This window comes from Tiliqua scincoides, chromosome 4, assembly GCF_035046505.1.
Source record: "Tiliqua scincoides isolate rTilSci1 chromosome 4, rTilSci1.hap2, whole genome shotgun sequence".
NCBI classification, from domain to species: domain Eukaryota; kingdom Metazoa; phylum Chordata; class Lepidosauria; order Squamata; family Scincidae; genus Tiliqua; species Tiliqua scincoides.
Window position 1 is genome coordinate 217,721,943 of NC_089824.1, and position 26,949 is coordinate 217,748,891.

At 42.0% G+C, this 26,949-nt stretch overlaps 1 protein-coding gene across 4 annotated transcripts in view; it reads left to right on the forward strand.

Moving 5' to 3' along the window:
* Positions 1–26,949, forward strand: part of ARFGAP1 (ADP ribosylation factor GTPase activating protein 1) — a 33,962-nt gene that overhangs the window by 1,029 nt on the left and 5,984 nt on the right. The window contains exons 2-13 of one of the 4 annotated variants that reach the window (XM_066625601.1): positions 3,606–3,664; positions 7,853–7,916; positions 8,961–9,070; positions 9,673–9,844; positions 10,968–11,068; positions 11,910–11,999; positions 13,573–13,669; positions 15,546–15,602; positions 17,353–17,385; positions 22,022–22,078; positions 24,999–25,058; positions 26,656–26,732. In XM_066625601.1, coding sequence (XP_066481698.1) covers positions 7,857–7,916; positions 8,961–9,070; positions 9,673–9,844; positions 10,968–11,068; positions 11,910–11,999; positions 13,573–13,669; positions 15,546–15,602; positions 17,353–17,385; positions 22,022–22,078; positions 24,999–25,058; positions 26,656–26,732 — 914 coding nt within the window. In that variant the 5' untranslated portion in view covers positions 3,606–3,664; positions 7,853–7,856. The remainder of the gene's footprint in view (positions 1–3,605; positions 3,665–7,852; positions 7,917–8,960; positions 9,071–9,672; positions 9,845–10,967; positions 11,069–11,909; positions 12,000–13,572; positions 13,670–15,545; positions 15,603–17,352; positions 17,386–22,021; positions 22,079–24,998; positions 25,059–26,655; positions 26,733–26,949) is intronic. The other 3 variants (XM_066625603.1, XM_066625604.1, XM_066625602.1) reach the window with 3 other exon arrangements.

Sequence of the window (26,949 nt, forward strand, 5' to 3'; positions counted from 1 at the left end):
GGTGCTAAAGTTGTCAAGACACACTCTCAGTTTTATTGGACATTTGACAAGACGAACCACCAGGGCCTCCAGAATGAATTTTATTAGGGGGCACAAGGTTTCTTTTGGACCCTTTCCCAAAGGCAGAGGGGAGGGATTGAAACAGAGTGGGTGGGGGAAGGATGGTGACAAGGGTGGGTAGAACAGGGGTGGGGAGGGGGCAGAACAGAGCAGGGGGAGGGTGGCAATAGCTGAAGAAGTCTTTGGAGCCCAGGTCTTCTGGGCCTCCCAATGCAGAGCCCAGGTCTACTTGCCTGTGTAGCATCAGCAGCTAGGTACAGTAATATGGAAAACCAGACACACTCATAAGTCTTTCTAAAGTCTTTTAAATATAGAAATCATTGTAGAGAAGTAGCATCAGGTATTTAGTCTCACACTAGAATGGAAAGTGCCCTGGTCTGCACCAGAACTTACTTCTGCAGCAGCTGTAGCCCAACAGTTATGTCCCTGATTTCCAGTACACTCCTTCATGATTAGCAGATCCACATGCCAAAGAGCATCCGTAGCAGGCCAGTTTCCTCCCAGATTTGACACTGTTTTAAGGAGTGTCATGTATGCATTCTTTGGCCCAGCACATATGGCTTTTGGTAGCAGCAGCCGCCCACGTGGGCATGGGTGCTGGGCAGCAAATCCAGGTGAAATAGGAAAATATAAGATCCTAGGAAATTCCTGGGCCCCCTTTTTGGCCTTGGGCCCAGGTACAAATTACTCCCTCTCTTGGGCCCTGCACACCTCACTGTCGGTGAGGACCTGTGTCCTCATATACTCTTACAATGGCCTTACTAATATATAACCCACCCCAAACACCTGTGGCACATCTGCAGATCATTCATGGTACACTGGTTGAAAACACTGGTGTAGGCAGTACTGAACTAGATAGACCACAGGTCTGACTTGGTATAAAGCAGCTTCATATGCTCATATGTTCATGTATTAGATTTAATTACTTGTGTTTTGCTTGGTGGTTTCTCTGATTAGGAAGATGAATCCACAAAAGCTTGTTCTGTGGTAACTTGGTTGGTCTTTAAGGGTACAAGACTCTTAATGTGTAGTTTGTACTTCTGCTAGGGTTATCCCTTGCTTGCTGAAATTTCAAGATGTTGTGTTGGGTCTTCCATACCAGCATTTCAGAGCAGGTTTGTGCCCCCCCCCCCATTAATTTAACTAATGCTTTGATATGTCAATGGATTCTTTTTTCTCTATCAACATACCTGTGTGTGTGTTTGTATATTGAGGAAATCTCTCACTCTATTTAAGTAAGGTAAGGGTTCAGGGGAGGAATGCTTTGAGTGTCTTGATTCAGAGGTGCCCTTTCCCCCCCAAGGCCAAATTTCTTGAGTTGGTTTGAAAAGAATTATGTTCTAAGCACCAGCATCCAATTTATGTAAGCCCAGGTAATCGAACTTCAGGGATTCTTTGAGTCTCACTTTCATTGTTCAAGTATCTTCTTTCTCCTCTGCAGCTCTGAGCAGTACACATTGTGCTGGTATAAAAGGCTATATATTAGCCTTGCAAATATTTTCAGATTTACTAGCCCATGAAAAGGTGCATAAGTTTGTGTTACCCCACTTATTTTTATTAGATGTGTATGGTATATTGATAATTTGAAAGAGGAAAATAAATTGTATTTCCCTTTAGCAAACTCTTCTGTCTCTGGTTACCTGGATGTATATCTTTGTACTGTGTTCTGTAAAAACTATTGAGAGGCAAGTCATTCACTAGATTCCATTTTTTCTTCGAAGACCATTTCCAGCACTCAGAAGCAGCATAAGTGCTAAGTTACTTTCCCCTGGCTTCTTGGTTTTCTGAAGAAGCAAGACCTGCACCCCCACATAAAGAACTGTTCCAGTGTTCTGGAGTATTGCTTAGGTGTTGGTAGTCCATAAGAGTTTTATGGAGACACTGGATGCATGGGAAGAGGTGTGACCCACTTCTCACCAATCTTTTTTTTTTTTTAAGTGTCTGAAACATGGAACTCCAGAACTAGCTTTAAATATATGATGGGGTTGCATCGAGTCAAGGGCTCCACCTAACCATGTCTGGTATTTCTCTGTCTGCTTAGTAATTGCTCCTTTGTAGAAAACTTTTATAGAATACTTCTATACTTTGTGGATAAGATTCCCCAAAGGCCCAGTCATATCCAGCTTTCCAGAGTCTATGCAGTCATGTCAGTAGGGTGTGTGCTGCATCCTATAGTGGTGGGGCAGTCACAGAGGCCCCCTCAAGGTAAGGGAACATTTGGTCTCTTACCTTGGGGCTGCATTGTGACTGCATTGGTGCTGGAAAGTTGTATAGGGCTGGACCCTAAGTACTCGTGTCATTGCAAACAGCTATGAACTATTCCTGTGCCTATTCTATTCTAACCCCTGCTAATTGGGTAAGAGGCACTTTTTCAAGTGGGTGTTCCTTTTTTTAGCAGGGGGAGAGTAACTGGCCCACCTCACCCCAGCACTGTCTGTTCTAGTGGCTGTCTGCTGGTATTCTTTTGCATCTTTTTAGATTGTGAGCCCTTTTGGGGACAGGGAGCCATTTAGTTATTTGATTTTTCTCTGTAAACCACTTTGTGAACTTTAGTTGAAAAGTGGTATATAAATACTGTTAATAATAATAATAATAAATAAAGATTTGGCTCAACTTTTCCAAAGCAAAGACTGTTCTGAAATTCATGGCCTAAAATGAATTACTGGCTACTTTTGGAAGTACCAGGTTTAGAAATGTGGGACCCTTTGGCCATATATATGCTTAATGCAAAACAGTTTAATTCTAGTATTAAAAATATTTTTATATATTGCTTTTCAGCAGAAAAGTTCACAAAGCAGTTGACAGCATAAATTGATTCCAGGGGGCTTACAACATACAAAAGCATTCAAAAAGACATCAGCAAATGGCCCCTGAAAAAGATCCTGTCCTGGCGATGATTGGAGGCAGTTGCTCTCCCCTTGCTAAATGTAAGAGAACCACCACTTAAAAGGTGCCAGTTAGCAGGGGTTATGAGCAGAACAGGGCCTCAGATTTGCACATTCCCTTCTCTTGTGGGCTTGAGGATATGGGGCTGCAAGCATCTTCTTTCAGTTTAGGACCAAGGACAGTTTCCTTAGTATCCAAATTTTGATATCTAGGGTTTCTGCTAACTGCAGTTAATTCACAAACCAGGATCAGACTGCAATTATTATAACTGTTGAATGTTTTAGTTCTAAGAGTCAAACTATCCCAACATCTGATCACAAGTGCTGTGCATTGGCTGCATTATATTAATGGGTATTGAATAGGAGATGTTAGTTCTGCCCCATTTGAACAAGTATTGGTTGTGCTGCAGAGGGAATTCAACAAACTGAATTTGTGCAGAACCCTTTTCACACTGCAGAGGTGCTCTTGTTGCTTGTTTTTGGCTCTGCTTAACCTTGTGTCTTGTGGTCTGTAATAGTTATGGAGCCCTGGCCTCCGGAGTATTTTGGGTTATGAGAATAGGCTGATCACTGTGGAGCAGTGACCAGATATCAAGTTGTCTTATAGTCTGACTTTTGTTCTCCCTAGCTTAGTATTGTGTGTGTTTTCCATGTTTTCAGACTGGAGTCTTTTCCAGCCCTACCAGGAAGGCCAGTGATTGAACCTGGGACCAAAGCAGGTAAACCACAAAGATACAGCCCCTCCCTGGTAAAGTGAATGCCTATGCATACTAGTGTACTGTGAAATCAGTAGGAGTGTGCCTGGAAAAATTCTTGGAAAAATGCACCATGTTGGATTCATTTCCTACTATGTATCTTAAAGTGGGGAGGCCTTGTGCTGTATTGACCCACGTAATCTCTGGTTCCTGGCTAGCAGTTACTGTGAAAGCCTGTGGAGAGCCTCTGCCTCTCAGATAAGACAGTCCTGGGCTAAGTGGGTCCAAAGGGCTGGCCAGTCCAATATGACTTAGGGCACAATCCTAACCAGGTCTACTCAGAAGTAAGTCCTATTTTGTTCAGTGGGGCTTACTCTCAGGGAATTGTGGGTAACTTTGCAGCCTTAATGTGCTTCTATAAATATGCCTTCAAGCAAAATGTTTTGTGCCTACAGTTTGAGATATATTGTTGCTGTGGTGCTGTAGCTGTAACAGTGCACCAGGTGTCCCTTGAATTCGTGTCTTCCTTCTGGGAAAGTGGATGTGGGTGAGACTTTCATTTGCTTGCTACCCTTTGAACAGGCTTCAATTCTGTTGCTTCTTGAGACCTGTGAGGTGTTGAGGTCTTGGTTTATTGTATGTAGCACATTAAGGCCCAAATCTTAACCAACTTTCTAGCACTGGCATAGCTGTGCCAATGGGGCATGTGCTGCATCCTGCACTTGGGTGGTAGTCACGGAGACCTCCTCAGAGTAAGGGAATGTTTGTTCCCTTACCTTGGAGCTGCATTGCCCTTATGTCGGTGCTGGAAAATGGGTTAGGATTGTGCCCTTAAAGACTTAACAAATGTGTGTGTTGTCTTGTTGCTTTAGTAGTCATTTCTATTTGGAAATCAGTTAGTTTTGAAGGAGCTGCTCCTGCTAAAAACTGTTCAGAGACCAAAGGGCCATACTTTATTGTAACTTGTCTCGTTCATGTGCTTGATTGAGGGAATCTCATTCTGTGCTGTGCAACAGTAATATAACAGCATTGTAGCATCATGTTGTAGCATTTAGCAGTCTTCAGAAATGTGATATTACTCTTAACTACTGATGTTGGGGGAAGGGAAGTGAATCCCAGGAGAAGTCAGGCAGACCAAGGAGAGCAGTGCCTAGAATTAGTGTGCATATATCCCTTCCTGCTTTCGCTTTACTAGATCAGAAGCTGAACGGGAAAGAATCTTGTAAGTCTGTATTTGCTGCCTATCACCATCCCAGACTACACAGACTAGGCAGAGGGTGGCTGTCTGTAGAAACACCTAGGAGAGAACTGAACCCTGGGGTTCTTATTAAAAGTCAGCTCACAGTAGCAGCTGCAAGGCAAAGAGATGTGATAATCCAGTGAATGACCCATGAACTTGGACTAGGCCAGGGGCGTCAAACTTGTTTCATACAGCGGGCCAAATGGCATTCATGATGGCTGCTGAGGCTCAGAAGTGATGTCATTAAGCAGGAAGTAATGTCATTAAGCAGGTCATGAACAGAAATAAACACTTTCTTCTCACTTAGGAACTCATTAGCTGCAAATGACAGAAATAAGCAAATCTTGATCATATTTTCAAGATACGGGGGAGCCCTATTATCACGCAGGCTGCCCTTTCAGTAGTGGGCAGCTCAACAACTGAGAGCAGTTGTTGGTAATGGGAGGCCAAATAATGAGCTTCTGGAGGCCACATCCGGCCCACACGCCTTACGTTTGACACCCCTGAACTAGGCAATATAAGGTCACACATATATATTGTGTGATATTGACCACATAATATATTGACCACAGGATACTTGCATCTTGCTGCCACCTCCTTGCATTTAGCATTCTATTTACGCTCACACACCCCAACAAAAGGCACCAGATTGCAAATAGGTTTAACTTGTGCGACTTTATTGAACACAGTAAACTAGCAAAGAACTATAACTTCTAAATTTTACTTGCTCAGGGTGGGGGGAATGTAATATTGGAAAACATAAGAATTCTTGTTTTATTGCCTGTGAGAAAGACCACTGTTTGGTGTAATAAGCTGGGATTTTAAAAACTGCGTTGCACTGGTGCCCGATCTCGTCTGATCTCGGAAGCTAAGCAGGATCAGGCCTGGTTAGTACTTGGATAGGAGACTGCCTGGGAATACCGGGTGCTGTAGGCTTATACCATAGTCTTTCGAGACTGAAGGTTGCCAACCAATAAACAGGGCAAATCTAAAATCTTTTATTCCTCAAGCTATAACTGTGAGGCAGGACATTAATACTGTATCATTGCTGCCTGGCTGAAGCATCTTTATTTATCATGATTTTACCCCACCTTTCAGCCTCCGAAGATGCTCCTAAAGCAGCTCACATCAGTTAAAATCTACAAATACCAATGTGGCAAAAAAAAAGTTTCTGTTCCTTCTCCCCTTCCTCCTCATAGGGCAGCTGGTGTTTCTGGGTCATAGTCCCAGATGAAGGTGGCATTGGGGCAATTATTCTGTTGATGGAGGATCTTTTTGGGGGAAAAATGTGTGTTGACTTGTTATTAGCATAGAGACTTATTTCAGAACAGGAGAAATAAAGCTTTTAATAAGCTTCAAATCCCAAACTTTAGGTTGGGCCACTATAAGCTGGTGTAATCTAATAGGTAGGATGCAGAGCTATGACTCAAGAAACTCCTGATTCTCTTATGCCGTGTACTTGCTGGGTGGCTCAGGGAAGGAGTTCCTGCTCACAAGCTCCTTTCTTTTTCCCTGCCCTAATAGGGGGATAAGCCTGATTTGCCATTCAAGGTGGTTGTAGGGTTTGTAACAGTATTGTGTATGTGAAGTATCTCAAACATTCTAATATCTAGGTGAATGCAAAGTATTATCCCCTTAAACCTCAGTCTGTATGTGATTGCTAAGGATATAAGATTGACTGGGGGAGCATCTGCCGTATTGGGGGTATCTTCCCTTGGCAGAAAAATAGAAGAGGTTGAAGGAACCCCTTCACATTTTTTATAAGCCCTCAGTAACCTTAGACACAGTCTGGGTGGTTGCAAGTGGTCTGCAGTGAGTGGCCTTGCTTTGGTCCTACAAGTGGTTTGTAGGACCAAAGCAAGGTTGGTAGATTCAGAAAATACAGCAGAGGATTGACTGATGTGTCCTCAGGATGGTTCTGATCCCAACAACACTCCTCCCTCCAAATAGGGACTGCAAAGAAATGGTGTTGAGTGGGTAATGGAGGACAAATAGAATAAGGTGTCTTTCTCCTGTGCCCCTCTGCCCTGTGATATCTTTGTAACACCCAGTTGGTGGTGGAGGTTTCCCATGTTTCGTCTCTGGTGGGATGGCATTTTCTGCAACAGTCAAAAGGAATGTCTGCTAAACTCTGCATGAAAGGCAGTTAAACCTCTAAAGAAATAACCTTGTCTTGTTCAATGACAGTGTGCAACTCTAGCTTTCCTCATGCATTACACTGGCAGATCTGTGACCGAACATTAGTCCCTGGTTTTGTCTAATGGTTCTTCTGCAGCAGTGCTTGTCACTATTGCATTTTAAACAAAAGGTGACTGTGGTTAGCGCAGCACCTAAACTTTGGTGGTAGAAGTATAAGATGACTGGAAAAAGTTGATGGTTATAGATAGGTGCTAACTAAAGCTTCAAATTATTCTGGCTTTCAAAATGGTGGGTGGTAAATCAAAAGTTTGTTCTTTTAGAAATAGGAACGACAGTACAAAAATGGCTCATTTCCCAGTAACCATGTTGGCTTGGAAACTATTAATTAGGATTATGTTTCCCAGTTCTAGAACATTTTTGATGCAAAACTATATTTTGATGGGCAGACAAATCATGGTTTGCAGATCAAGATTCAGCATCAGGGACAGGCCCTCTTTCTCATTCCATTGGCTCCAACCATAGTTTAGCATTACCTGTGTTTTAAAGTTAATGAATTTTTCAAAACTCTTTTTTTCAATTCCATTTCAACTTGTTGTTTTGAGATCACCTTATATTGGTTAACTTTGATGTATGTGCAGAAACAAACCATGGTTTAACACCAAAAAGGAAAGGGGAAAATCATTCCAGAGAAGCGAGGCTGAAGGTGTGTGTATTCCCTGGTTGTCTCTCCATTTACTCACCATGATTTGTAGGGAACCAATTTCAACATCTGCACCAGGCCGCAGGTTGCAAGTTGATACCTGGTTTTTATTATTTTTCTCCCCTTCTTTCAGGACCATGGCAAGCCCAAGAACAAGGAAGGTTCTTAAAGAAGTGAGAGTGCAAGAAGAGAACAATGTAAGCAGTTCAGTGTATCCTCTTAGGAACATATGATTAAGCCACAGTGAATCACTGACAGCTTGTGTTACAATTGCCTTTGTGTTAGCATGGAGATTTGCCACGCAGGCTTTCTCTAGACTTACCATTACAAAGTATTGTCATACTGACCAAACTGAATGTCTTTTTCCTGCAGAAAGTTCATATCTCATAGATGCCCACATGTGAAGGATGCCCACAGCTTGGACAACTGGGGCATACTGTTACAAAACTTCATACTTGTGCAGTGATTTCTGGAACGCAATCTGTGTGCAAAATGTCTGTTTTGGATGAGTTATCCAAGGGAGAGGAATAATCATGTTAATAGATTCTAATCCTGCTTACAAAATGGTTTCTTGAAAGCTTTGTAGAATTTACGTTTCTGATTACTTCCATGCAGTACAGCTGTATCCCTGACATATTTGTGGATCCAGTATCTGTCCTGCTTCCTGTTAACATTCAGACTGTTTCCACCTAGTATGGAGGCCTGGCTATCACTTTGCTCTTATAGGGTCTGTAAAAGCAAGAAGCATTTTGGATGGTTAATAAAGAAAACTGAAGGTAATGGAGCGGGGACACAGTGACCAGATGTCATACCTGCAGAAGAGGACAAGGCACCCCAAAATGTAGACATCCAAGAAAAATGTAGAACATAACAAAATAAAAGCTAAAAACACTCATACTCATATATAGATTTCATGTGGTTAGTTTAAACACTATTACTTATTAAATTTAGAATTATATTACATATAATTTATTAATTACAAAAGGATTATGTGCTGCCTGCAGGGGCCGCTTACATTTAAAAAAGGAGGACATTTAACTTTTTTCCAGGACGTGTGGCTGAGAAAGAGAATGTCTGGTCACCCTGGGCGAGGGGTATGGATCATTGCACCTGTAGAGTTCCCCCATATCAGCACTATCTCCTTATACATCTGGTTTATTGAGGACCATTGTGATTGACAAATGTATGACCAGTTGCTGAAAACTAATGACAGACTCTTCCCCCCACCCCTCTTATTTTAGGTTTGTTTTGAATGTGGTGCATTTAATCCTCAGTGGGTCAGTGTGACCTATGGAATTTGGATCTGCCTCGAATGCTCAGGAAAACACAGAGGCTTGGGTGTTCATCTCAGGTTAGTCATTGAGTAATGCATTTCAGCGATGGTGACACTAAATAAAATCTCTTGATAGACCAGAGTTTGAGACCCCCAGATATGAATATCACGAACAATAATGTGACATTAAGACCAATAAGTCTTCATATTTATAATCCCAAGAGGGGGAGTAAATGGTAGTATCTTGGCATGAAGAAAATTATAATAGCCTAACATTGCAGAGGTTCTGGAAAATGCTTAACTTTATATAAGCAATATGGAATATTTAGAATTTTGCTTTAAAAATACCGTACAGCTTTAGCTTCAGAGAGATCCAGTCACTTTCTCTCAGCCTCACCTACCTCCCAGGGTTGTTGTGAGGACAAAAGGAGGGGAGCAGCTGTGTAGACCGCCTGAGCTCTTTGGAGGAAGGACGGTATAAAAATGTGAAAAATAAAATAAAAATACTTTATCAGTTAAGAGCCAGAACTCTGAATGAGTTCTGTGGTACTCTGATTTCATTTCTGTCACATCTCGGGTACTTGGGAGTTTTCTTGTGGCTGATACGTCTGTCAAGCAATTTAATTGCACCAAGGTATTGACATAATGGGAAGTGGTTGCTATCGTGTTTTGGTTTTCAGTTTTGTGCGTTCTGTCACAATGGATAAATGGAAGGATATTGAACTGGAGAAGATGAAGGCTGGTGGGAATTACAAGTTTCGGGAGTTCTTAGAATCTCAAGAAGATTATGATCCTTGCTGGTCACTACAAGAAAAGTACAATAGCAAGGCTGCAGCACTCTTTCGAGATAAGGTAAATCTCATTAAATGATCACTTCAATATCCTTGACACCCGATAACTAAAAGACTGAACATTGCTTTAGTTACTGATTGTACTTATATTCTGTGAATATTAATCAGTTAGTTCTGAGATGAATGAAGGAAAATCTTAGAGTACAAATTAATTTCTGCCTACACTTTTGCTTTTGATAGTGTTTGACTTCTGAAAAATGAGAGATGCAGAGCTTTGGAACAGGGGGATTACTGCTGTTTGAAGTGTTGGTTTGTTTTTATTTTTAGTCTCTTTACAGAAGTAATAGAAGAGCATAATTGATGGATTGTCTGGGCTTATTTCATTTTTGCTATTGTAACAGTGCAATTGTATTCCATTTGCCAAATCTGTATGGCTGAGAAGCATTCACGATGGCAGTTCTACAGTTTTCAGATTAAAGCTGTAGTCCTAGCCACACTTACCTGGGAATAAGCCCTATTGACTATACTGGGACATCTGAGTAGACATGCATAGGATTGAGCTGTTAGTCTCTGCTTGGAATTCATTCAAGCCATGGCATCTTCCAATACTGTTATTAAAGCCTTCTTAATGGGTCTGATTTTCAGTGGTTAGGAATAGATTAATAGGACCCTCCTGGATACCATAGTCTTTCGAGACTGAAGGTTGCCAACATGGATGCAGCCAAAAGTCTATCTAGTACAGTGATCTCTTTCCACTTGTGGCTAAACATGTGCTTCAGGGAAGCTTATAAGCAGGGCATGAAGGTATAGTTCTTGCCCATGGTTTTTTTCCCCAAGCATATGTTATTTGGGGTACACTGTTTCTGAATAAGTTGAATTTAACTGTTGTGGCTAATAGCTGTTGGTGTTGTCTTTGTTTTAAAAATCTTATAAACTAGTGGTTAACATTTCCTCTTGGAATTAGAAGGTTGCTTGTACTGGAAAGTCAGGGCAGGTCTGCCTTCTACACCGGAGTAGTCCTTCAAAGTGGCTGCTAAGGCCTTTTGCACTGGCTTCAGAAACCAGTTGCATGAACCAGTTGTCAGTCTTGACTCTGCAATAACACATACAGTGCTTATCCAAGAAGCTTTGGATACAACTTGGTGTATTTATTGTTCTCTGTAAATTTTTTTTTTTTTTTGTAGGTGGCTACATTAGCTGAGGGCAAAGAATGGTCAGTGGAAACATCTTCTGCAAGAAACTGGACTCCGCCTCAGCCCAAAGTTGCTCTGTCCTCAGTTCACCGGTAGGAATTCCTCTATCTTGTACAGTATATTTCTAGAAGGATGAAACTGAACATTATGTCCATGTGACTGCTGTTATAAAAGCCAAAGTACCATATCTTTCAACATGGGATAATACAACATCAAAGATGTAAGTGTATTTTGAATTTAAATTTCAAGTGGTGTTCCTCTTATATTTAGCAGGGGAGAGAAACTTTCCTCTTCACCCCAGCAGAGTCTTTTTCTAGTGGTTGTTGCTGGTGTCTTCTGCATCTTTTTAGATTGTGAGCCCTTTTGGGACCGTAAGCCATTTAATTATCTGATTTTGGGCACAATCCTAACCAGGACTACTCAGAAGTAAGTTCTGTTTTGTTCAGTGGGACTTACTCTCAAGAAAGTGTGGTTAGGATTGCAGCCTTTGTAAACTGAACTTCTTTGTTCAAAAGCAGTATATAAATACTGTAATAATAATAATAAAAACATTCCTGCTCATTGCTTTGAACACCTCCTCTAACCTAATAGCGAGTGTGGGTTTGCAGAGTGTGGGTGTGCAGTTATCATTGCATAAAGTTTAATGTATGTAATTAAAAAAAGAGCCTTTGATTATCTTTAAGCATGCCCCAGAACAGCAGAACTTCATCTATTAAGTCTGCTTAAGTGTCAGCTAAAAATGGCTGCATTTCTGAACAAGGAGCAGGCTGACCCACTTGGATTGAGTGATCTCCCATATGTGCTTACTCTGTAGGAATGCAGCTTCCCTATGCTTGTAGAAGGACACAGATTCACATGTCATGTAATGGGACCAGATGACATTAACTGATACATAACTATTTTGTTTCTTCTGTATCGTTTTGTTCTTTTCAGTAGCTCTGCTGGACAGCCCCAGAATACTGGTGCCTCTTCTGACAAAGCCTTTGAGGACTGGCTAAATGATGACCTTGGCTCTTATCAAGGGTAAAATTGCAGCTCAGTTAAATATGGTGATCTACAAGTTTGATTGCCAGTGGTGCCTACTTCTCTCCCTGTAGTGAGCACTTCTGCTTCAAATGCTGAGTGCAAAGATCCCCACAGATTGCCAGGGGTTTATGGACTCTGTCTCTTACATAGTGCTGGTCCGTTGCAGAACAGCTTAGAGTTCTCTTGCATTTGTCTTCTGCAAAGCCCAAGGCAAACTGGCCCTTCCCTTCCTCTGAGTTCTCTGCCTGTGCTAGATGACTCATGGGAAGGGCTGGTAGAGACCACAAATTATGCCTGGCTATTAAGCTAAGCCAAAATTTGTGATCATCTGGTTAGTGAGCTCTGTAACAGTGTGCGCACTTCAATATGTTCTTCATGTAGATGATGTTCTTAAAGATTCGGCATGTTTCTTGAGCTAAAATTGAAATGGGAGTTCTTAATCTGTCTTTAAATGCCGTTTGTTGGTGTTTTAGTGGTTAATGTTAAAAGGAGACTCGTTTTCAAATCCATACTCAGAATGGTTAAGGATGAGCAAATTGAGGTCCAAAGTGCACATTGCAAGCAATTGCCTGTTTCCCTCATCAGTCAGTTTGGGTGTGTGGGGGTTTGTTTTTACAGTAATGAAAAGCTGCCTCTGACCTTGCAATTGAGAGCATAGGAGTCACTTGATTTTCTTTCTCTCTTGATGATAACACAGGCACACAAAAAACCACTTCAGTTTTAGTTGCTAAGGTTGTTTGAACAAATTTAGCATATTTTGGGGGTGCTGAATCCAAAAAACACCACTGGTTTTGCCCAATTGGCTGTAGCCAATACTATGGCTAGATCACAAGGAAGCTGTTTGAATTGGCATATAAGGTAGCTGTGCTGTACCCCGAAATCTAGAGCCCATTGGGGAAAAAACAATGCCATTTTTGGATTCAGCACCCCAAATATACTCAAGGTCTTTTTACAATAACAAAGTAGGCATAGACCTAATTGAAGGATGGCTTTGATTTGTACTTGAAGAAAGGTGAGAGAAAGATGGAGGGAGAATTAGGGAGAAAGACAGGATATAAATTGGATAAATAAAAAATATAATCAATTAAACTTGCTTTTCTTTTTGTGAGGTAGGGCATTTTTAAAGGAAGCACCTATGTGATGTGGAGAGCTGTAAGCACTGCAGAACTGTTTAACATGGTTCTAGAAACAAAATATGCTGTCTGTAGACTGTAGAGAACTCCTTGCATCACTTATGTGCAAGGTGTGGTGTCAGAGCAGGTCAGCCCTGACTCTTCGTTCTGGTTGCAATGGTAGCATCCCATGGAATATCTCGGGGTGTCATGGGAAGTCCAGTGCAGGGCTTTGGCCCAGGATCCCCAGCAACCTGGTGCCAGGGTTCCTAATATGCGTTGCTTCCAGGTGTATGCTGTACAATATGCTCTGTACAGTATGAGCTGTAACAAATGAATCTGAAAAGTAAGCTACTGATTTCATTTGGGTGTGTGTGTGTGTGTGAGAGAGAGAGAGAGCGAGAGACTCTTTTGATTATGAAAGCTGTTTGCTTATTTTTGGTATGTTTTTGATTCAGTGGTCAGGAGAATCGCTATGTGGGGTTTGGGAACACAGTCACTTCTCCGAAAAAGGAAGACGACTTTCTCAATAACGCCATGTCCTCCCTGTATTCAGTAAGTAGATTCTTGTTATATGTGCAGATACATTTTTCCTCTATTCTGTTATCAGCGGTCAAAAATATTCTTAAAATAATCAAGTCCGGGATCCTTATATTGCCACATGTTTGAAAAACAAGAGCAAAGATTCTGCAGGATTTTAGGTAGGCTCTTTCACTTCTGAAGTATTACAAATAAACTGCTGAAGTATCACTAATAAAGATGATAAATGGTGTAATCACAGTCCTCTTTTTAGCCACAATGCATCTAATACTGACTGAGGTGGGGTGATGTGATACTTTCTTCTGCTAGTCATGTTTTTGACCTGATAAGCTGATATTTTTAGAAATGTCAACTCAAAATGGTCCAAAAGTTAGGGGCCTTCCTGTAGGATTTTTAGTTGCTCCTTGAGGTTTGACAGATCATAACGGGGAGTTCATATTGGCTTGTATTGGTTTGTATTGGCTGCCCTCTTCTGCGCATTTCCTAACCCTCTGCTAGGGTTTTTGAGATGTGGTGACCAGCACTGTACATGGTATTCCAAACGTCATAGATTTGTATTGAACAGTAAACTGCTGCTTCCCGTGTTGTGCCGACGCAGTATGGCGAAGTTGGAGTGACAGATCAGGAGAGAGATCTTGGGGTGGTGGTGGACAGGTCGATGAAAGTGTCGACCCAATGTGCGGCGGCAGTGAAGAAGGCCAATTCTATGCTTGGGATCATTAGGAAGGGTATTGAGAACAAAACGGCTAGTATAATGCCGTTGTACAAATCTATGGTAAGGCCACACCTGGAGTATTGTGTCCAGTTCTGGTCGCCGCATCTCAAAAAAGACATAGTGGAAATGGAAAAGGTGCAAAAGAGAGCGACTAAGATGATTACGGGGCTGGGGCACCTTCCTTATGAGGAAAGGCTACGGCGTTTGGGCCTCTTCAGCCTAGAAAAGAGACGCTTGAGGGGGGACATGATTGAGACATACAAAATTATGCAGGGAATGGACAGAGTGGATAGGGAGATGCTCTTTACACTCTCACATAATACCAGAACCAGGGGACATCCACTAAAATTGAGTGTTGGGCGGGTTAGGACAGACAAAAGAAAATATTTCTTTACTCAGCATGTGGTCGGTCTGTGGAACTCCTTGCCACAGGATGTGGTGCTGGCGTCTAGCCTAGATGCCTTTAAAAGGGGATTGGACGAGTTTCTGGAGGAAAAATCCATTATGGGGTACAAGCCATGATGTGTATGCGCAACCTCCTGATTTTAGAAATGGCTTAAGTCAGAATGCCAGATGTAGGGGAGGGCACCAGGATGAGGTCTCTTGTTATCTGGTGTGCTCCCTGGGGCATTTGGTGGGCCGCTGTGAGATACAGGAAGCTGGACTAGATGGGCCTATGGCCTGATCCAGTGGGGCTGTTCTTATGTTCTTATGTCCTCTCCAGTGCGCGAAGCCTGGGTATACTAAGTATGGAGGACAGGGTGTTACCCATGCAGCAGATCCTCCCTCTCCATGTCGCTGGAATGGTCCAATGGAAAGGCAGAAGCTAATATGGTTGGTTCTAGCAGCGTCGCAGGAGTTGCCGAAGAATGACTGTATACAGCCGCGAGCTCCCTCAGGGACTCCAGCTCCAGATTTTGCCTCGAGGTTGACTCCTGAAGCCTTTTCCATAGCTGCTATATTTATGAATATATATGCTAGGATGCTAAATTTGTATGCTAGTTTTGTATAAGGGCCTTATAATATCAGCAGTTGTGTTTTTTATTGCATCAGCAGATGGATGAAGTTGTGATATATTTTTCTGAGAGAGTCTCTCTGTATTCTGTTTGAAGGAAGACACCCATTTTATTGGTGTAAGGATGGAGCAGGGCTAATGCTGTCCACCTTCTCTTTCAGGGATGGAGCAGTTTTACAACTGGAGCAAGCAAGTTTGCTTCAGCAGCTAAAGAGGGTGTAAGTAAACTCTATTGTGCAGATAATGGAAGTTGTTTCACTTAAATCTCTAATAGTTTTCTTCTGGAAAATCAATTATTGCAGGCAGAAGTCTTGATGTGCATAGATGCATGCAGTGATTGAGCTCTTTCTCTGCTTGAGTTGATTCAGCTAAGACTGAATTCAGATTATTTATTAAGCAGCCACTTGCATGATGATGAGCGTATTGCATAGAAGCTTTGTTGATCACTGAGTAATGAAAGATTCAAATGAAGAGGCTGTGGGATGCTTAGTCATATGGATAGTCAGGTCATCTGAATCTGGCTTGAGAGCTTAAGGTATTCCATTTGTGCATGTCTATGTTGCAGATTTTGAATCAAAAACTTGTTAATGTGATAGAGCCCAGGTGTTTCATACCAGATGTCCATGTAGTCCTGCTTCTGTTCCTGCAGTGGTCAGTCATAGGACTCTGAAAGCTCACAATGTAACCATGAAGGCAATAATAGCTCTCTCTTTTTTCTTTGTTCCCAGCTTCTGATATCAAAAGATGCATATTGTTTCCAAACATGGAGGTTCCAATTAGCTAATACTTCTGGTTAGAGGCTTTTTATTCTCTAGCCAGTTTAGAACCTCAGATGCTCACTGTGACCAGTTTGTTAAACACTTTCTGAATAAAATTGACTCCAATTTGGATATCATACTTTATTTTAGAATAAGTTCTTGTTGTTACTAGAGCTCTGTCTAGTCGACCTTTGGGTGGATGCTTTTTAGTTTCTGCTTCCTGAGGATATGAACAGAATTCTTGTAGAGAGAAGATCTATTCCATGCATCCTTGTCCATCCTGGCTTCTTAAATTGTTCTATATAGGTCTGAGAAACACGGTCTCTGAGGTTATGAATGCCTTACTCAGTAGGGCTAGGACTTCATCCTCATTCAGTAACGCTTATTGAATGAGTATGAAGTCCTAGTGATTCTTAAACCAGCAACCAGAACTTGATCCATCCGTCTTAAACAAGTATTGCCTGTCTCTAATTTCCTATTATCAGGCAAGATGCTAGGGCACATGATAGCAAACCAGCATCAGGGTGTTTATTTTTTATTTTTTGGAGGAAGCTGATCATTTAAATCAATTCCAGTTTCATTTTGGCCTGTGTTGGGGACTGAAACTGCCTTGATTGCTATGGTGAATGACTTGCAATGGGAGGTGGACAGGAGAAACACGTCCCTGGCCGTGATATCCTAATAGACTGCCTTATTGGGTCACTGTTTTGCAGTGGTTATGTTCCTTCTTGGAGAGTAGGTATTTCAAGTTGATATTTCAAGCTCTGCTCTCCTTGTCTTTGGATGGTCTTCTGAGGCCACACACATCTGCCCTTGGCCTCTGCCAGGCTCAAAATGACTGTAAGAAAAGAAAAGAAAATTTCCTTCTTGTAGTTCCCATTTTGTCTTCCTTACAGGGTCAGTTTTTCATAATGCACTAGAGTTCTCAATGTCTTCCATTTTGTCTTGGGCCAAGATTGTTCTTCAGCAACCCAGCATGAATATTGAGATGGGGAGGCTGGAACAAATGGGAACTGAATAGTGGGTGGTTCAACTCTCTGTTCCGCCTTTTCTTCGTCTGTCAGTTACCTAATTACCTTATAAAGGAAGGTATTATGTATCATTCTGAGCAACCTGAGAATGTTAGAAGTTGTAAAAGTGTGTATGTGCAGCTAACTTGCTGAGGTCGAAGTGTGGGATTGCAACAAACCATTTTTGTTTCTTTTGGCAGGCTACCAAATTTGGATCCCAAGCAAGTCAAAAGGTGATTATCTCAAGTCATTCCATTTCCTGTTTAACCCAATGCTAAAACTCTTCACTGATTTTCTTTTCCTCAGCAGTTTGGATTCTCTTGGAATATTTTCATGCTTCTGGATCCTCTCTGAGATGTTACATATTAGGTTCCAGTTTCAGAGGTATTGTGATCAAACGAACATGTACTTCCTTCAGTTAGGAAGCAGGTGAGGTATGCTTTGAAACATCCAGGAGGGAAAAAAGGAGTGAACCACTGACTGTGCAGTTAGTGGTTTGTTGCCATACTGAGAAATATAAAAAACTGAATTCTGAGAATCCACTCTAAAACAAACAATACTCAGCACTGCTGGAACTCATAAAACAGTAGGTCATGTAATCGGTATGTCTTTTGAATGCAGAATGTTGAAATAAACAATTAAACTACACAGCAGTGTGGTTAATACTGCTTGTTTTAAATCAAAGGTGTATGTGTATTTTGATTCTGTAGCCGCTTAATGTGACTCCTGGGTAACATTTGAGCCTTTCTCGTAAGGGAGTGGCTCAGAGTAATTCACGTAGAGGCAAACAGATCTGCAGAGAGTAACTTTAGCCTAACTCCAATATAATGTAGCTGGTTTGGCTGCTTCCCTGGTAAGACTAATATAGCCTGCAGTGACTGTTGCAAAAAGTGAATTGATCTCCAAACAACCCTTGACTATTATCTGTTTTAGCATCTTGCATCCAAGTTGCCTCCTGATGATGCATTATTTGCTTGATTCTTAACTGATGCCAGTTGACACTGAGTTGGGATTCCCATGGGAGTGTGCATGTCTGGCATTAAGCTCATGGTTGGGAGATATTCCTGTGTTGGTATTTGTATGAATTGTTATATTCATGGACCGGGGAGTGGTGGTGTACATTCAGCTGCTGCAATTCACATTATTGGAGCAGGTTGGAGAGACCTCCACATCTGCACAGTTATGTATGTATTCAGTCGTGCGCCACTTAAATGTGGCGATGCGGACCAGAATCCCTGTCGTCAAGCAGCACTTGATGTTATGTGATGCCTCTGAAGGCAAGGGGGAGCCATGTTCCCCTCACCTCGAGGCTTTTCTGAACCTCAGAGAGGCAATATACGATAGTGCACTACCTCTCCAAGGCTCAGAACGCCGACGAAAAGACATGATTTCTGGTTTCCTGGGAAACTGTGTGCTGCCTCTCTGAGGTTCAGAAAAGCCTCTGGAGGAGAGGAGAGTGTGGCTCCCCTTGACTTTGGAGGCTGTGGGGGGTCGACAGGGGCCAACGGCGGCTGTTGGATATATGAACTGTCACTGTCCAGAGCGTTAAGCGGTGCTCACCTGTATTACCAAGGTGGCCAAACGAATTTATAAAGGCAGCATCTTCATGTGATTACCTCCTGGCCATGAACTCAATGGCAACCCTACGCATTTCTTAGATGCTCACTGAGGGCCACAGGCTAGTCTGAGCCAACCTTAGAGGAAAACACTGCATTGAAACATCTTCTTGTTCCTTCTGTGCTAGAATCTAGGTTGGTTGTTTATAGGAAGGACCTGGCTTCACATCAAGATGCATAAAACAAAAATTTGGAACTCTCAAGTGCTTGTATCTAGTATTATGGAGTTACTGGTGTCCAGTGAGGATAATTAATGTTCAGTTGTAGCTATCTTGCAAATGAAAACATGGTATGTTGTCCAAGGACCAATACAGTTAAATATTCTTTAGCAGGTCTTAAGGTTCAGAATGACTCTCAAAACCTGCATATATTTATCCTTTGTGTATAATAGGAAGAGTGTAATATCACCTGTTTCCTTGGATTCCTCTCTGCAGAAGTTGTAGCTTCTTACCGAAAACGTTGATGTCACTTCAGTATCAATATGCATATTTTGTCAGAGCGCTAAACTGAAGTTAACCAATCGCCTCTACTGACAAGCCACTTCAGCATTTATTTTTCCTACTCTGACTGGGTCATTGTCACGTGCTCGGAAATTCCTTCAAATAGCCATTGGAACCGTTGCTTCCTAACGTGTGCTTACACTCTGGCTTAACTCTTAGCCAAGACTGTAACTTTTTAATTTGGCAATTTGGTTTTGTGCATTAAGACTCGGTGTTTTGCTTGTCAGTAAGGTGCTGGTGTAGGGGAAAAGTAGCATGCTTTCTTGCTTAGAACATGAGTGCTTTGGATCTTTTGCTAAAAGCTGCTTCTTCTACCTCCCTTGCTCTCTTCTCTTGTGCTGCCTGGGTGTAAAGTTTTGGGGCCACAAACAGCAGGCAGAGCCGGTAAAGCCCTCCCTTCTATTCTCATGCATGGGTGCTTTTGTTACTGTGCTGAATTTGTACATTTTGCTGCCAGCTGTCTTTTCTGTTTTTTTTGCCCCTCTTTGAAATCAAGTCATTTTTGTTGAACGGTGTTTTCTGCATCTTTCTTGTAATGTCTCCCTCAACTTGTTTAATATAGGATGCATCAGTCAAGAGTCGAAGTATATATTCCAATTCATATTATTTTGTAAATGTTGATGTCAAGGGCTCCACTTGCGGGGGTGTGTGTGTGTGGATTCAGAACTTCTATCGAAAGAGGGAGTGAATATAGAAAGTTCCATAGATTGTTTTGTTAATCAGGCAAAAGAGGTTCAGTCACAGGATTTTTGTGCGCTCCCTTTTCTTTGCGCAGTGGTCAGTTTCTACAGGAACATTGTTGGAAATCAAAATTCCACATCGTCAGGTTCATGATAAGCAGAATAAATTACACACATTCCATGAGTAGGGCCGATTTTGCTTTAAGATGTTTGCGAAATTAACCCATTTCTGCCCAGCCCAGAGGTGTACACATTTGATCCCTGTTGTGTATATGCAGTGTTGGGCAGAAATGGCTTAATGAAGTAATGAAATCGATTAGATGGTCTTACTAGATTGTGAACTTACACAGTCTCCTATGTCCTCAATAGATGTAGTAACTGAAGATACTGATACTTCTAATCAGAAGTTAGACTCTTCTGATGTACCAGTAACTGTAAAGTTCAGATGGAGAAAGAACAGGGATTCCTGCAGTAGTACGGAGCGATATGGCTCTCAGGAGGAGAGCAGTGGACTGTGAAGAGTGGGGAAAAACCCCTCTGCATAGAAGTTCTTTCAGATTTAATAATACCAGCCTTTCATCCCTTTTCCTGGACCCAAAGGAATCAAACTGTGCTTTGAATTTTTTTAAAATCCAACTCTTTGCAATAGACATGCAGAAAAAAATATTCAATACAACTCTTCCACATCAAAGAGTGCAGTTGCTCATCCCACCCTTTAATGCTCATAACTCTTGAGGGTGAGACAGAACAGGATGGAGACAGGAACTATCTTGCCTTGCCCCTATAATGCCTTGATTTCTAGTAAGAAATGTCAGCAAGCAAAGACACTTATATTCGAGAATAAATATTTTAAACACTTTCTTCTTGGGCTTGAATAGTGACTGAAGAGGGCTACAGGTCATCTGTCTGTACTCTGCTCCCTACTCCCAGGCAGTAATGTAACTAGAGGGGTGTGTGTGAAATGGAAAGTACTACAGGTGCCACAATGCATTGTGTAAGCAGTCCCTTCCACTTGCTGTTAGAGGTGCTGAGTGCCTACATGTTGCTGTTGTGTAGAATGGCTCTAATGGCAAATGGGAGGGGCTCCTTATATGATACCTAGTAGTGCCTGCTGTATTGACTGTTTTACTCCCCCCCCCAACAACACTACTGCTCCCAAAGGCAAGTCTAGCCACACCACTGATCATTCTCAATAATTCAGATCTTAGAGTGCCTTAAGCAGGGAGCAGGCGCCTGCAGAACTAACAGCCAGGGATGGTTTGAGCAAAAAAAATCAAGCCAGAACTGCAGTTCTCCTCCTTTTACCCCTTACATCTCTAGTCCCCTCAAAAGAAAAATGTCGTGGCTGCAATATTATATGACCAACACCCCCTTTTCTAGTAGGAGTAGTCAATATTGGTCTAAAGAAAAGATAACAGAAGCCCTTCCTGCAGTCCTGGTGGGCTATGCCCAAGATGTCAGAATTCAAAATTTTAAGGTGGTTTCCAGTTTATAAATAAAACGTAATTGTATTATTCCTTCTTGGTAATGACTGAAGGCTAAGCAAAATCAGTTTTTAAAAAAATTGGCTCCCATGCCATTCCAATAGTGGAAGCTTCTAACACTGTGTTATGAGCCATATTGTGCTTCCAGGTGTAGCAACAAAGCGTGCTTTATTGGGGATAATTACCCAAAACAGCGAAACCGTTTAGGTGGAAGTTCTTGCATGTTGTTGGAAAAGCTTGGGGACTGATTTTCCACTAAGGTGACTTCTGGTTTAGCCAGGATCTTGGTTTCTTGTCTATTGCTAGCTGCAGGGGCTTGCTAAAAGGGTTTGTTTAAGGATACTGGACTGCCCTGTTGTCTTGTAAATCTTGGTGTATTTATTTTTGTATTTGTGACCTTGCATCTTGTGTTTTTAAGCTCACTGTCTTGCTTATTCTGGCCAAAGCTTAGGGCTCTTCTATCCTACTCTCTCTTTTCTTTTTTTAAATTTGAAAGTCTACTAGCTACTTTCTGTGGCAATACATGTTGGATCTGTCCAAGGAAGAAAAAATATAACTGACTTTTCTGTGTTTGTTTGCTTTTAACTAGGCTTCAGAGTTAGGGCAGAGTTTAAGTGAAAATGTTCTCAAACCTGCACAGGAAAAGGTAACTTTGGAAATGAGTAAATGACTTTTGGATTTGGAAACAATGATCCTCCTTTTATCCACATGAGTGTCTTCAGTGTGAATTGTGTGCACACGTGATGTTGGTTCTTCCCCGGTATCATCTAAACATACTTTCGAGTTCAAAACTGTGTTCTGGCAATGTGTTAGAAGAGATCTGAAGCCAAAGATCTGACTGCCTGGTTCAAATAAAAGTGAAGCTCATCTCTCCCCCCACTGCCCTGCCTTGCCTGACAGGCCATCTGTCTCAAACTCTTGCCAACTTGCACCTTCTCCTGCCAGCAACACACAGCCCAAATAATCTCTGGGGTCTGTATGAAATATTCTTCATTATCCAGCTAGTTTATTAAAGGGGGAGAAAGCCAAGAATATAACATTTGAGAGATTTAAAGCCAGGAAATATTTTTCAGGGAATTCCTGTGGAGATCTTACAGGCTTTTTTGACAACTCAGCAGTGCTCCGCTGCCCAGATCCCCGATGTCCATTCCACAAGTCTGGGCAACTGCTGAGCCTGTTTACTGCTGTAATGTCCCAGTGTTTTCACCTCTTCTTAAAGATGTGGCCTCCAATAATGTGTGCCTGACAAGTTGTAGCTGGAGCCAGCTGTTTTGGGCTGCAGCAGTCAAAGCCAGCAACTTGAGATGAGCTTAAACTCAATATTTTTCAAGGAAACTACTTTAAAATATTACCTTTTTATAATGTGTAGAAGGGTGATATCCTAATCTCTGTGTTACACGCTACAGAGTTTGTAAGATATTGGTCGACCTAAATGTTATTTAAGATTAAATGTTATTACTTAAATGCTTTTTCAAACGTTTGAGCACTTAGGCCAAAATATCAGTATAAAATATGACTAAGGCTGTAACTTAGAAGTAAGCTCTGTTGAACCCAGTGGGGCTTACATTTAAGCAGGATCAGGAGGTAGCACTCTTAAGCTGAATACTACAGCATTTGGCCCAAGTAAAATCATTTGCACTTTAAATAATTAGGTGCAGTATGCTGTTCTGTGTGTTGTCACAACAATCTGTGAGGTAGGCTGTTCCCATGTTGCAGATAGGAAACGGAGTCTAAGAGAGGAGCAATGTACAAAAGGTCAGGGTGAGTTCAGAACTGAAGTATGATTTGAACCCTGCTGTAAATCCACAGTGCTCAGAATTATGAGGGCAAAATGGGGACAGTGCTAGTGAAACCCACAACTCCCACCCCTTGATTACCCCCAATGTAAGCCAAATTGTGCCCCAGGTGGTCTCTTAAGGGGCCATTGCAAGAGATGCACCCTGCCCTGTATTTAAAGCACATCTCCACTGGACCAATCTGGTTTCTATGATTTCCCTCCCCCCTTTATTCTAGATCGGGGTGCCTGACACAGTACCTGTGGAGGTGTCTGCCTGCTACTGGTACCAGCATTAGACTTGCCCCCCTTGCCGTCCCTTTTGTGATGATGTTCCCTACCCCACAGGTGGTTGGTGACCATAAATTCTACAAGATTGAAAAGCCCTGCTCCAAGTTTATTTCGGAGGGCTACTATTTTACTGAATCTACCTTTTACTATTCTTGATTGTGAAACCATAGAGTGTAGAAAACACATGCATTCTTAATATGTAAAGGTAGTGGTATTCAGACTGGGGTGTCACGATGCCCCAGCCTGAAGGCCCTGGCCTCTGCCCCCTTAAGGGGTGGGGACAGCGGAAGGCAGTGACGTGATCCCCAGGAAGTGTGGCTGAAGGGGCTGCAGGGACTGGGATGTACTCACTAGTTCCTGCAGCAGCCTTCCTGCAGGGCTCCCCAGCTGTTTTGAAGTGAAAGTAGAGCGATTGCACTCCATTCCCGGTTTTTCACTTCAAACCAGCTGGGGAGCCCTGCAGGCGCTCACACAGGGCTCCCAGCACCCCCAGGATGATGCTGCAGGGACTGGTGAGTGCATCCCAGTCCCTGCAGCCCTCCTGAGTGGTGCGATCCCGGGGGTGGTGTCACTGCCTTTCCCTCGCCCCCCGCCGCCTCCCTCCCCTCCCTTGCAAGAACTTACTGCGCTTTTCAAATGCCCAGAGAGTTTGTAAACCACAGATGTAAAGGGATGGCTTAAGGGCAGGTTGAAATGTGCTACTGACACAGTCCTCTTGCATGGTTATACCATCTCAAAGTGTACTTGGGATGTTGCTTGTTTGGAAGCATCTTTATGTTCCTCTTCCTCCATGTGAAAGCTTGCATGTCCAGAAGACATGTTTGATTTTTTTTCCTCATAAAGAGACACTGCCAGCACTGCTTTCAAGCAAGCTGTTCTCCCCATTCCCACTCACTGTCATTCCTAGAGGTAATGAGGAGCTTTTCCAGCCCACAGGCATTAGTGGCAAATGACTCTCTAGAGACACCATGTTGCTCTACTAGATGTTGAAAAATTAGGTTGTATTCTAAGCCCAGTCATTACAAAGTCCCATTGATTTCATGTACATTACTTTAGCTTTGTGAATGTAGGAACTATGATCTCTTTTACTGTGTGTTGATGAGTCCCTTGCTAGCTTTTCAGCGGGGTAGGATATGCTTTCAGACTTGGGAAAAGCTATGAATGTAGGGTCCAATTTTATAAGATTGCTAGTTTTTACTTTATAGAATTGTCTTATTTATTTGAGTGTCTCTAATATGGAACACAGAGTGACTTTTGCTTCTTAGATTGATAGTCAAATGGGTCAATTTGACATTTCTCAGGGAAGTTTTCTGCCAAACACTAATAGCTTGTGAAGGCAGGTCAGCCTTTTATCAACCTGAATTGTTTGTTGTCCTAATGTCCCTGTTTGTGGAATCAGTACAATTTTTTTTGTTTGTTCTTGATGTAACTAGGCTTTCTCACAGGCTGTCTTGGCATAAACATTTTCAACACCTAACCGTGGATGTCTTGATTTATATAGGTGAAAGAGGGAAAAGTTTTGGATGATGTTTCCCAGGGAGTCTTGCATTTGGCTTCCAAGGTATGAAAAGGTCTGCCTACAGACTTGGCAGCCATATATTAAGCCAGTCTCCATATATCTTTTTGCGCATGATGCACCCAGTCACTTCTCTTGCAGCTTTATGACACTGACCAATGGCTGTCTCTCCTGCTTATATTTCAGGCTCAGTTCACACATTTACTTATGAGGTTTTAAAGTCACCCAGAAGTGGTTTGGTTGCATCCATTTTGCATGGACAGTGTGCTGGTATTTATACCATGTCTGAGTATACCATTCAACACTAGGGTAATGTGTGAATTGGGCCCTTGTCCGTAACTCATATTCATCAGTATTTAATAAAGGGCAATTTAAAAACCAGCTGCTATGCCCCATTGATGTTACAATAAAAGGCCCTGTGTGCTCTCAAAAAGTCTGCCTAAAGCAAGAGAAATGGAAAGTATCTTAATAAACATGACTCTGAAGCAGTATGGAAAAGAGCAATTAGTGAACCAAATTATCCAACCTAAAGCGCACAAAGGAATATGGAAACAGCTTAAGTGGAATACAGACACTTCTGAATCTTGCTAATATACATGCCTTCTCCCTTTCTTCCTGTTTTTGCTGCCATTGCTTGGTAAAACTGGTAAGTCCTCCTGTCTGCTCCCAGGGCCAAATATTTCTTTCTGCTGAATGCTTCAAACTGCTCTGATGTTCTGTTTTAACAAAAACAGAACTCACTGTCCATCAAAGGTCTTGAAGATTTTTCTAGAATTTTCACCAGTAATTTAATAGCATAAACATGGGACAGACACTTCTCTCCTGCTCCAGCTTGGAGAGGAAAATTACAGAGAGGAAGATTACAGTTGTCTGTTTTGCATGCAGTGGTGGTCCTTGGAGCCTCTTTGCAATTCCTGCCAAAATATATCTCAGTTTTCTCCACCTGCTCCAAGTTCTATGTCTCTTTGGGAGAGAAAAGTGGAGAGTGATCATCCATGCAGTTGTGCTGGGCTGTGGAGCATCTTGGCAGCCCAGTGCAACTGGCAAACCTGAGGGGAGCAGAGAATTGTCCCTGATCAGGGAGTTGATTGCTATCTGATGCATGCTTATTTTGGAGGTAAGCACCATTCAACACAGTGGGACTGAGTAAACATGCACAGGATTGTGCTGAAGGGGAAAGGCAGGATTCTGATGACCACAGACCAATTTGATTGTCAAGGTCATCCATCATTTATGTAAACCCACACAAAAGCCTTTTGGATCCACACTTGGAAAACAAAACAAAAAAATCCCAGAAAAATAAGCTGCATGAATAAACGGCAGTACAGTATGAGCAAATCCATAGGGAGATTGACCACGTATTGTATTATCTTCCTTAAACCATTAGACTCCTTCAGCACTGTCCAGTTCTTTGTAATGCTAAAGCATCCTGAATAAACTTACTGGCAGTAATAAAGAAGCCCAGATGATCATGAACATTCTTTTTGAAAAGTCCAGCTGTGTGAAGCAGCATCAGATGCAGATGTTGTGTGTATCTATGTGTGTGTTTTCTCATTATCTCTTATCACACTATACAGTAGATCTTTGTGACTTTCTCTTGGGTTTTCCATTGTTCTTTGCTCCTTCTCCCCATCTCTCTCAGGTCCAGGGAGTAAGTACTAAAGGATGGCGAGATGTGACCACTTTTTTCTCTGGAAAATCAGATGAGCCTTCTGAAAGGTACATTGTTTGGTTGTATATATACTCTTTAAGCTTCTTTGTCTTATATAAGTCATGCATAGTTACTGTTGTGGCACAATGGCAGTGGGATCCTTCCCTTCCTTTCCACCGACATCTTTATCTAGCTTTAGGGGGGGAAAATGATGACCATGCCTATTGGAAGTAATTTCTATTCAGCAGGAATAAATATTCCTTTATTCCATTCATTCCTGTTTAA